Here is a 12,180-nt window from a genome sequence, read left to right as displayed (position 1 = left end):
CCCAAGGGTGAGTGGGCTAAGGAATATCAAATTCTAAATTATGCCATCTTTACTAGTAAAGTAAGCAAATTTCTTGCATGCTTTTAATTAAATTTTTGTATGTTCACAGATGTGGCAATGCATAACTGGTCTGCATCAAGTAATGCTAACAAAGGTATTATGGGTTTTGATAATATTATGCACTTTTTGGTTAAATGCAATGATGTTAACACCAATATGCTCACTGGCTTGTTTACTCATTACGCTTTAGTATCATCAATCCCAATCAACATCATTTATTTAAGTTTCCAAATTCAGACCATAGCATCATCTATGCTACAATTGATATTTAACATAATAATAAGCCTCTATGTAGTTATGGTCTGAGGCTACCTTGCTACATTTGACACATTGTTTTTTCGTTGCAGCATTATTAATATAAATTTTAAATAGTTTCAACATATTTAATCATTCACTATGATGACCTCGGAGGAATCAGATTCATTAAGTACTATTCCATCTGATGGCCATCCCGAAGACACATCAGGTTAGTTTTCAGGTTTCATTTTTCTTTTCTTTTATTTAATTCTCCATTGCTATGTACTCATTGTATATGTATTAATATTTCTATTAGTTTAAACAGTAGACCTCATATTATGTTTAAGATCTCATAGTTTTGTATATTTGTGTAAAGCACTATTACTTTCTATGCTGTGTTAGATAATATTGCTGTTCCAGTTTATATTGTTTGGTACGGTCATTCTCAATTGCCACCAATTTGTTTAAAATTAAAGCTTCAGGTACAGAAGAGGCACCTTCCTCTATGGTGTCAAGTGAAGCAGAATCAGAGAGCAGTGTACTATCAGAGCCACAGCGCCATGAGCAGGCTGATATTCAGCACAGAATAGACATGGTCTCAGCAAATCTGCAAGACGTAACATCACCTGTTGATCTACGCAGCACTGTAACTTCATCTGTTACTGGCAGAGGTAAGCTTGGTTTGTATTTAAGCTACACATTTGTAATGAAGATATATATGTATTATAGATGTTAAATATTAATTTTCATTTTGTTATTATCTAGTGATTGTTGATATATATTTGTCAATTATGAACCTACAAATCTTTTAAAGGATAGGGAAGAGAACTCACAATTCACTGTGTCTAATAATTTTTTTTTGTTACTATATACGTATGATTATTATTAATTGAGCTAACTTGTCGGTTACAGCCTCAATGTTGCCATGGGGCCCATCGAAGGGGCCGTCGACGTCGGCGGACTCCGATATGAGACCGGGAGAGTTTGTGATGAGATTACTATTCACAGAATTCACAGTACAAGCCGAAAGGAAAATGGAAGCTGTCATGGCGGAGCCACTGGTGAGACATTGTTTTTGAAAAAACTCTGTTTATATGTAGTAATTATATTGTGTTCTGATACTTGCATTCAGGCACATATAAACATGAATGAGTCCATCAATTTTCAGGTTCCTTCATTTTCCCCCACATAGGACAGCTAAAAGGTTGTCTTTTGCTTTTATCTTAATATATATAAATTACGTGTCACGTTGTTTGTCCGCTATGGACTCCTAAACTACCGAACCGATATCAATCAAATTTGCACACCGTGTGTAGTTTGATCCAACTTAAAAGATAGGATAGCTAACATCTCAATTTATACCCGCAATATTATTTAATTGCAAAATATTTGTTTACTATCTGATAGTCACAATTCTAACAGATGGCGCTATGTTGAAAGTACCAACGTTTCACATAAGCTACAATTTAATGGCATAACCACCAAAGCATAGTCCCCATGGATACCTATAACTGGTGTTCTCCTACCGTTTCCCTGGAATAGTTTACTACTATGTAATATAACAAAAACTTTAGCCACAGCAAAGCTTAGTCGAGTCTGCTAGTTTAATTATAATTTTTAAGTCATCCTCATTGATGAGCATATCCAAAATCCTTACTACATATCCAAAGATAACTCTGAGCTGAACGTCAGAACATTAAGAAAGATTGTAAAAGCTTTGGATCAGCAAATGCTGATGAAAACAATATATATCCTTAATGTATAACCCATGGGGCAGAGGGTGTCCACTGTGAGTCTCCTTCGGTCTTGAGCCTCGTATTTCACCTAGCTCCTTCCAGCTCTCTGCCTCATCTGCAACTGTACGGCGCCAAGTTTGCCTGGGACGGCCACGGTTCCGCTTTCCTTGCGGGTTCCAATAAAGCGCCTGCTTGGGAATATGATTGGGATCCCTTCGGAGCCTATCCATTTCCATCTGCGTCACTCGATCTGCTGGCTGATTGGGGTTTCTCAGCAGAACAATATAAATAATATATACATATAAACCTTGCCAAAGTGAATCTGCTGAAACTCGAATTTCAACGGCATCAGGACATTATGATCCTGATCAACAACAAAGAAATTATTTGTTTATACTACACACAAAAACTTCGGGAACCGAACTATTATTATAAACATATGGTCCTCTAAGTTTTTGGAAGACCTTCTCTTGTATTTATTATAATGCCTCATTTGTTGCAGGAAAAGCCTCTAAACAAAACATTACAACGGGGCGAAGATCCCCAACTCGATCAGATTCTGTCGGCGTTCGGTACGGTAGCCGAGCATTGTCTGCCCTCGTTGCTGCGAGCGCTCTTCGGCTGGCTCGAAAGGCAAATGGCCGACTCTCCCCAGCTCACTGAACAAACGAAGAAACCTCAAGATCTCAGAAACAAGAGGTAAGATTTTCTCGTCTCTACTGCAACTCCTACTCGATAGAACTAATATTGTCATTTTTGTACTGCTGAAGCGTATATATACCATACGAGCTTGTTTGCGAATTATCAGTGTCAGTGAAACTGTATGAATATATTGCGAATATAAAATAATTAAAGATGCGAATTAAATAAATGTTGATTTAGGATAAAATCAAAATGTAAAGCTGGCGTGGTCTGACGTTTGAGTAATGACTTAAGGCCCTCCCAGCACGAATTGCTGTGTCAGTGTCTCGGGGTGGAATGCGGGGCGCAGTGGAGAGCTGGAGCTCTGAGGCGCGCCGGCCTGTAATAACAATTAGTTATGTAAAACATTAAATTAATGTTTTATTAATTTTTTCGGAAATGGATTACTTGGCTTGCGATAAAATATATCGTGTAAATTTCAAAATCATGTTCTATATAGATTTTCGTCATAAAATGAATTCAATGTCAAAAATTGGCTATGTTTAGACTCCTTTTTCTATCGAGCGAAGTTATTTAAATAGTGTATCAATCTTTCAAAATGGATACATAAACTACTCGACTCCACAATATATTTTTCCATTCGCCCTACTTCCAGAAACGATGACGGATAATGGAAAGTGACAATGTACTTTTTTGGAGTTTGGCGACCGGATAGGTCCTTAATCAAACTTACTAAAATTACATTTCACTATGGTCCTTATGCTGTATGCTATTGTATTTCTAAGCGATACTTTCGTCACCTGGTGCGCATGATTGTCTGCAAAATATTTTTAATGCTGTGGAATCCAGACAAAAGTTGGAATTTTTTCGGGATTGCGTTTTAATAATGCTAGCACGTTTATTAGGATATCTAAATTACGAATCGACGGTCCGTAGCAATCACGATTGGTATTTTTTATATGAAAACCGTTAGTGGACAGATGGTGCCTATGTCTGAATTTCAGGATATTTTTTACCTTTAAATAAAGTTTCGTATTTTTAACCGACTTCAAATGACAATTCTTAATCGAAACTTTTCTTTGTTTATTTTTTGTGTATTATCGTAACTTACTACTGTGATTTCTGTGGTTGTAAAAACAAAAATATGCGAATGATTAAATGCGAAGTTATGAATAAATATTTGTTATGAATGGCTTAAATTTAAGCTATATATTTGCTCTATTGTTAATATAGTCTGTTGCAATTTGTAATAGTAGTCAATTCATGTGGGTGTTGCTTCTTGGTGTTATTTCCATGAATGTGGTTCAATCATGGTTGACAATAATCGGTAAGAACCTCGGGCCATCAGCCTATTACTTCATACTCTAACTTAACAATAACGGGTCCATTTGAAAACTGATGAACTCATTACTTTAATTAAACTTTGCATCCATTCAGTCAGGAAGAGCAGAACACGGATGACAAATTAATATTCCTTACGACTATTGTATTGAGTGAACAAATGTTTAGCATAGGTGAAAAACCGAAAATAAATTCTCCCCAGCATCATCTACATAGTGTCGGGAAGCGGCGCTGGCACCGAACAAGTGGAGAGGAGTTGCGAGGAGCTTCACGCCGAGAGGAGAGATCTCGCCGTGGAATTCCTCTTCTGCCTAGCTCTTATCGAGGTGCTGAAGCAGCTGCCGTTTCATCCGGGCCACGAGGACCTCGTCAACTATATAGAGAATGTTGCCTTCAAACGGTTCAACTACAAGGAAGGGTAATTCATTTTTTTATTTTGATTTAAGAAAAATTAAACGTCGTATTTATAAAGTAAAACTTGTTTAGGCGCATGAAGGTAACATTTGATGGATGAAACGTCACGATGATGTGAAGTTTTTGTCGAAGAAAAGGGAGAGAGCGATTGAGATAGAGTGAGAAAGAGCCGTGAAAAAATACACGCTATTGGTTGATGTATTCGTTTAGTAGTTACATATTAGAACTTTACATGGCAATTCTGTCGCATAACGTCTTGTGCAGTAAACGCAGATTTTTTATTTATTTATATTATCATTAGAACGTATACACTATACAGTGTGAATATAGGTATACAAATATGTTGATGGTGAAGCGAAGAAATAAAAGTATATTTTCGTAAAAGTGTGCAGCTGCGGAAGCAGTGTCGTGCGGCGTGTGGTGTGGTCAGTGACCTAAGGCGAATGAACGAGACGTTAGCACATCACACGCTCGCCCGGCCCACGCCGCCCGCAGTTGCACCACACTATTTATTAGCAATGGAAACAACAATTTTACCGTGCACAAATACATGGAGTGATCATATTCTGGTACATGATCATCTATTGGGGCCTTTACCTTAGTAATAATTAATTTACAAAGAAGTTTCACTTCTGACATGTGTACTTTGGCACGCACTTTATTTTTATTATTAATAATTTCTTTTCAGGCTTCAGTCCAACCCAAACGCGGCCAATGTCCACATAATAGCAGATCTTTACGCAGAAGTAATAGGTGTGTTGGCCCAATCTCGTTTCGCTTCAGTGCGCAAGCGATTTACGGCGGATCTCAAGGTGTTTATAATTGATGACTTTGACTTCAAAAGCTTTGAATTAAAACTGGTCGCGTAGTTAAATTATAACCATGGAAATATTTTCAGGAACTGAAAAGCCGTGAACAATCGTCGCAGACGACGCAGAGCATAATATCCTTGCTGATGGGTATGAAGTTCTTCCGAGTGAAGATGGTTCCGATAGAAGAGTTCGAGGCCTCCTTCCAGTTCCTCACTGAATGTGCCCAGTACTTCCTCGAAGTCAAGGATAAAGATATAAGGCATGCCCTAGCCGGCCTATTCGTTGAAATTCTTGTACCGGTCGCAGCGGTTAGTATTTATTGAAAAATTGTGTCTCTTCTTGATTTGTGTCCCGAATCAGTGGTTTTCAAATTAAGCCTCCAATTTTATTCCTTAATGTATTGATAATTTGCTAAATAAATCATTGCTTTTTAATCTCGAACAATGTAGCTTTAGTCTGTCTAAACTGCCAAAACCAGTTCATTTATATCATCAACATATTTAGAACCAACGTATCAATTATCTGTAATATTTGATTGTTTCTTGTTTGCATCAAATGGGCTCTAAAATTACTGGATTGATTTGAAAAGTTATATCACTACTAGCTGACCTGGCAAACGTCGTTTTGCCATGAATATCATTTATTATAAAAAATAGGGGTTGATCGTAGAGGGGTGAAATATGGGGTTGTATGTAGTTTTTAATGCTGTATCATAAAAAAAATAAAAATTTAGGGGTGGACTACCCTTAACATATAGGGGGATAAAAATAGATGTCCGATTCTCAGACATACCCAATATGCACACAAAATTTCATGAGAATCGGTCAAGCCGTTTCGGAGGAGTTTTACTACAAACACCGCGACACGAGAATTTTATATATTAGATTAAAATGCTAGATTATCACTAATAAACATAGACTGTATACAATATAGAGTATTTTCAAAAAAGTTAGGGATCCACATGAAGATCGATATAATAAACCTAAAACGTAAAGTAACGTTAAAATAATAGTTGGATGAAAACCATTGGAAAAGGAGGAGAATATTATAAAAATGAAAGGAAAATTTACGGGCCATCTGAGGTCGGGAAGGGGAAGGGGTTTTTAAGTGTAAAAAACGGTTTATCTCGATATTCAACAAAACTAAAGTCCTATGGAAAAAAGTCAAATGAAAAAGTTGTAGACTATAAAAAGATCTAAAACTTGTATTTACACTTTTTTCACATAACCTCAAAATTTATGTGAAAAATTTAATAAAACATGTTTTTGGTTTTTTATTTTTATCTTTTACAAAAAAAAAACACGATATTTGGTGAAACTTACCTTTTTATGTCCTAAATACGCTGTAATTTATTTGATTTGAAATATTTATTTTTTCACCTTATTTTGAATTAATATCGAAAAAACATCCTAATTTTCAATCGAAAATTCACCCATCAAAAAGCTTTTTTCCAAAAGTTGGCGTGCTTTCTGTTCGTTGAAGTCTCTACTCCCTACTTCTCTATGAAATACCTTTTGATGGGCTAAAATGTTTCGAAGGCCACTCAGGTATACAAGTTATCTTAAAAAAAGTAAACCCTGGTCTAGTGTGAGTATACCGATTTGAAACAATTATTGTATTTAACAGACCGTTAAGAACGAAGTCAACGTCCCCTGTCTCAAGAATTTCGTGGAGATGCTCTACAGTCACACCTTGGACGCGAGCACCAAGTCGAAACATCGGCTGGCGTTATTTCCCCTGGTCACTTGCCTGCTCTGCGTTTCCCAGAAGCAATTCTTCCTCGCGAACTGGCATTGCTTCCTTGCCATGTGTCTCTCGCACCTCAAGAATAGAGACCCAAAGATGTGCCGAGTCGCGTTAGGTAAAATTTTCATTTATTCGTCACGCTGAATTGTAAAAGTTTAGTTTTTTTCTGGGTTTCGAAAGCATGACCGATTTCAAAAGGTTTAGGGTCTGTTTCACAATGTACGGATAAGTTCTATATAAGTTCCAAATTAGCTATTTATTACTTATTGGTAGGATAAACACTATTGTTGCGTTTCACGACTGTCAGATAGCGCTATTCGTCACATAAAGTCCATCATAAGTTATGAGTCCGATGAATGTCAAATAGCACAATTTATCTTCCAAATAATGTATGTGTTGCATAGCTATTTGGTACTTTATCCATCCCTTAGTAATATATATCGTCGCTGTAGAATGATAACCTCGTATGTCCAGAGAACGAAACATTACAGGAAAAGAAAAAAATGTTTCATTTCGTCAATGTTTGTTAAAATATTATTATGTGCTTTTGTCCATAGTTTTAGATGCTAAAAAGGGACTTATTTATTAATAACATAAATACTATACTATATGATTATACCAGTTAAATGACATGAGTCTAAGAATAAAAAAATTAACTGTGACATACAAGGTTATCATTCTACAGCGACGATATATACCTATACTCTGATTTTTAATTCCGTAGAATTCTGACATTTCATAAATGTTGCTACTTAAAAAGTTCTCCGCCAAAAAAGAGACAAATTTGACCCATTTTAGAGCAATAAAGTAAAATGTTACGTATTGTTTATGTTTTACCTACAAAAAGTTAAATCTTAATATTTACTAACTCAAGTGACCTAATACAAAAATAACAAATACTTTCAATATCACGAACAATATATCGAATTAACTTTATTTTATTCTTTAGCTGGCATCACTGCCTACTAATTCCAGGTTTAGTAAACCTTTAAAAAAAATGTTATCTTGTGAGTTTTTTACTGTTTGTGATGACAAGGGACGTAATTATCAGTCGCCGTAAAACCATTTTTAATGTTAATAAAATTAATACATTCACTAACAAATAAAATGTTAAATGTTAATGAAATTGAAAAATGTGCCCGGCCAAAAAGGTTTGTAATCTCTTACATGTCAAAAAATTATAGCTGTAAGAATTCTACAGAACTAAAAATCAGAGTTTAAGAGTAAAAAATAAACTGTTTTTGTCGATATATACCTACGTGCCTTAGCCTTATTTTTAAATGTCTTCTTAATAAACATAGATTAAAGGGAATCAGATACGCGATTACTTAGGTTATCGTTTCTTGTCATGTAATTCATGAATATTTTTCAGAGTCGCTGTATCGTCTCCTCTGGGTATACATGATCCGTATAAAGTGCGAAAGCAATTCCGCGACCCAATCCCGGCTTCAAAGTATCGTAAACTCGCTGTTCCCGAAAGGTTCCAAAGGCGTGGTTCCGCGCGACACCCCACTCAACATATTCGTGAAAATTATCCAGTTCATCGCTCAAGAGAGGCTGGACTTTGCGATGCGGGAGATAGTCTTCGACCTGCTCATGGTCGGACGTCCGATTAAAATAATCCTCACTCCTGAGAGAATGTCTATCGGCCTGCGGGCGTTTCTCGTGGTGGCGGATAGCTTGCAGCAAAAGGAGGGCGAACCGCCGATGCCCAGGACTTCGGGGACCCTTCCCTCGGGAAACACCTTGAGAGTGAAGAAGACCTTCTTGAACAAAATGTTGACGGACGAAACGGCTCAGTCGATCGGGATGAGCGCGTATTTTCCGTACGTGAGGCGCGTGCTCGTCGAGATATTGCGGGCGTTGGACGCCCACTACGGCAGACCCCTCATGCTGACGAACACACAGAACGTGACAAAGGAGCAAGAGATCAATACGGGAGAGAGGAAGCCGAGAATCGATCTGTTCAGGACCTGTGTGGCAGCCATTCCTCGGTAAATATTTTAAACTGTTTACTAGTTGTATCCATTAGAACGACATGGAACCGTGTTAATATATTTACAGGCTGATACCCGAGGGCATGAGCCCCAATGAGCTGGTGGACCTCCTCTGCAGATTGACGGTTCACATGGACGAAGAGCTCAGGGGACTCTCGTTCCAGAGTCTTCAGACTCTCATCGTGGACTTCCCCGAATGGCGGCAAGACGTACTGGCCGGTTTCACTCAGTTTCTTGCTAAAGAAGTACAGGTAATTTTACCGATAATTTGTGTTTTATTTTAGTTATGACTAGTAGACTCGGCCAAGCGTTGCTGTGGCTGAGATTTTTGTTATATTACATAGTAGTAAACTATTCAAGAGAAACGGTAAACGGTAAAACGGTAATTATTTTGATAAGGATCAATACCTAGGTACGAATAAAGAGCCTTTTCTAGCGGTGGTATTCTAATAAAAAAAAATTAATAAAAGGACGCTTATTGTGACGTAACTATAAAAGATAGAGACATGCTGTCAAGACATTTTTTATAGATAGTGATGTGTCCTGAAAAATTGTAATACATCATTTTGTTCTATCATTAATAGTTTTCGCAGCGCACGCGATTGAAGGAAGTTTATTGTTTATTTTTTTACACCTTGGGTTAGATTATTCAAGTTTTAGTAAGCATCCCTAATGTTTTTGAAAATGAAACATAGCCTATGTCACTCGGGAATAGTGTAGCTTGCCAACGGTGAAAGAATTTTTGAAATCGGTCCAGTAGTTTCGGAGCCTATTCATTTCAAACAAACAAAAAATCAAATCTTTCCTCTTTATAATATTAGTATAGATTTTGACATTCGAATTAACCTATAGCTAGTTCAGATACAAATAGATAGTTGAGTAACCTCACACATATGTTCCACATTAGGACACCACACCCCAGCTGGTCGAGAACGGTCTAAGGATGCTTTTGCAATTGATAACGAGCTGGAAGAACGGCGAACCGCCGACTACCGTTCCCGCGAAGACCGAGTCGCTCGCCTCTGTCATTCGAGCCGTCGAAGCTCTAGGACTGGTGATGCTCTGTCAGTGCAAAGCTTATCCGAGGAGGCTGGCCGTGCACATTCTGAGGTATAACGGTTGACAAGTGATTAGAATGCATCAGAAGTGAATAATAATAATCTTTATTCATTTAATTAAATAAAAATAGTGTTGTGACAAAGTAAAAACCCCTGAATTAATGATCGGTGATGGCACTAGTCGCCCCGCCGCGCTTTGTAATAAGACGTCAAAAAACTGATTGTTGTTACTGAGTAGTAGTACCTAACTTATATCAGAGCACTTTTTTACAATTTTGAAATAGAAATAATATTCTTTTATTGTTTGAAATGATTAACTATTCACACTCATTGTTCATTCATCTGATTGAACAAGAACTGAACGCATCACTATTACTTTATACTTTAATTACAAAGTGACATTAGCTACTGTCAGTTGGCTTCGTCTAATTAAAAATACGACTATAGCTGACGTCGTTTTGCCATGTATATCATTTATAATAAAAAATAGAGGTTGATCATAGAGGGGTGAAAATTAGGGGTTGTGTGTATTTTTAATGCTGTACCTTAAAAAATAAAAATTTATCTAAAAATTGAAAAAAAATATTAGGGTACTTTAAATTTTAGGGGGATGAAAAATAGATGTCCGATTCTCAGACATACCCAATATGCACACAAATTTTATGAGAATCGGTCAAGCCGTTTCGGAGGAGTTTAACTACAAACACCGCGACACTAGAATTTTATACGTAGTTGGTCCCAAAGTTCTGTCACTATCACATTATTTTTAAATTTCGAACATGATTTAATAAAAAAAATATTGCATTATATTTTTGAATGTCTGACTATTGTTTTAAAAGAAAAAAAAATTACTTTCCGTAATTTTTCACGATGGAGTGGACATTGAAAGAAAACGGAATAGCTGTTATTGCGTTGCACCGCTGTGGGCACTCGCCGAGTACCATTTTCAAGTTGCTCAAAAGTTTGAATTGTTTGTGTGTCGTACTATTGATAGGTACAATGAAGTCTCCCGTGTTGGGGCCAAGAAAAAATCTGGCCGGCCACGCTCCGCAAGAACACCAGCAGTAATCAAAGCTATCAAGGCGCGGATAGCAAGAAATCCTGTCCGAAAACAGAAGTTGATGCAGAAGGGTGTCAATAGGAAAATAGTAAAAAAGGTTTTAAATGAAGATCTTGGTCTACGAGCATACAAAAAAAAAAGTGGGCACTTACTTAATGCTCGTCTAAAAGCAATAAGGCTTAAGAGATCGCGGATGTTGTTGAAGTGGTACGCGAAAAACCGACACCGTGATATCTTCTTTACGGACGAAAAAATTTTCGATTTTGAAGAGAAGTACAATAAACAGAATGATAGAGTGTACGCCAGGAGTTCTGAAGAAGCTGTAAATAAAGTTCCAGGGATGCAACATGGACATCATCCATCATCAGTAATAGTCTGATTAGGAGTGTCCTATTACGGGCCAAATGACGTTCATTTTTGCGAAAAGGTGGTCAAAACCAGTGCAAAAGTGTACCAAGAGACGGTTTTAGATCGGCTTGTTAAAGACCTGCCCAGCACGCTATTTGCGGGACATCACTTCGTGTTCCAGCAGGACTCTGCGCCTTCACACACAGTCAAGACCACTCAAGCCTGTTTTGAGCGTCAAAACATCGACTTAATTAGACATGTGGATTGGCCTTCCTCCAGTCCGGATCTTAATCCTTTGGACTATAAAATTTGGCAGGCCTTAGAGAGGAAGGTCTGTGCTATACCACATAAAAATTTGGAGAGTCTGACGTTATATTTAAATAGTCACAGTCACTGAAATCGACATGAATATGGTGCGTGCTGCGATAGACGACTGGCCGCAGGGCTTAAGGGCCAGTATTAAAAATAAGGGAGGTCATTTCTAATAATTTTATGCTATTTCTATTCCTTAATTAATGAACTATAAATTGATATATCACTCATTAAAAACTGATAAGTACTTTTGTTTTTATCATTATTTCCATTTATGACAGAACTTTGGGACCGACTACGTATATTAGATAAGGGAAAATGCTAGTTTGTGTGAGACTGATGCCTGCTAAAGGTAAGAGTACCTGTGTTACAGGTCATCAGGCCTCCACCACTTCGGATCGACAGAAGGTTTTATAA

At 37.2% G+C, this 12,180-nt stretch overlaps 1 protein-coding gene across 6 annotated transcripts in view; it reads left to right on the top strand.

The window, feature by feature from the left end:
• Nucleotides 1–12,180, top strand: part of LOC125062682 (protein furry) — a 101,494-nt gene that overhangs the window by 737 nt on the left and 88,577 nt on the right. For 3 of the 6 annotated variants that reach the window (XM_047668757.1, XM_047668753.1, XM_047668754.1), the window contains exons 2-13: nucleotides 110–154; nucleotides 408–526; nucleotides 774–968; nucleotides 1,210–1,358; nucleotides 2,536–2,732; nucleotides 4,219–4,434; nucleotides 5,119–5,242; nucleotides 5,329–5,550; nucleotides 6,869–7,103; nucleotides 8,361–8,982; nucleotides 9,053–9,236; nucleotides 9,893–10,095. In XM_047668757.1, the coding sequence (XP_047524713.1) occupies nucleotides 457–526; nucleotides 774–968; nucleotides 1,210–1,358; nucleotides 2,536–2,732; nucleotides 4,219–4,434; nucleotides 5,119–5,242; nucleotides 5,329–5,550; nucleotides 6,869–7,103; nucleotides 8,361–8,982; nucleotides 9,053–9,236; nucleotides 9,893–10,095 (2,417 nt within the window). In that variant the 5' untranslated portion in view covers nucleotides 110–154; nucleotides 408–456. The remainder of the gene's footprint in view (nucleotides 1–109; nucleotides 155–407; nucleotides 527–773; nucleotides 969–1,209; nucleotides 1,359–2,535; nucleotides 2,733–4,218; nucleotides 4,435–5,118; nucleotides 5,243–5,328; nucleotides 5,551–6,868; nucleotides 7,104–8,360; nucleotides 8,983–9,052; nucleotides 9,237–9,892; nucleotides 10,096–12,180) is intronic. The other 3 variants (XM_047668755.1, XM_047668756.1, XM_047668752.1) reach the window with 1 other exon arrangement.

This window comes from Pieris napi, chromosome Z (genome assembly GCF_905475465.1).
Source record: "Pieris napi chromosome Z, ilPieNapi1.2, whole genome shotgun sequence".
Classification (NCBI taxonomy): domain Eukaryota; kingdom Metazoa; phylum Arthropoda; class Insecta; order Lepidoptera; family Pieridae; genus Pieris; species Pieris napi.
This window is presented reverse-complemented; position numbering and strand designations above follow the sequence as displayed.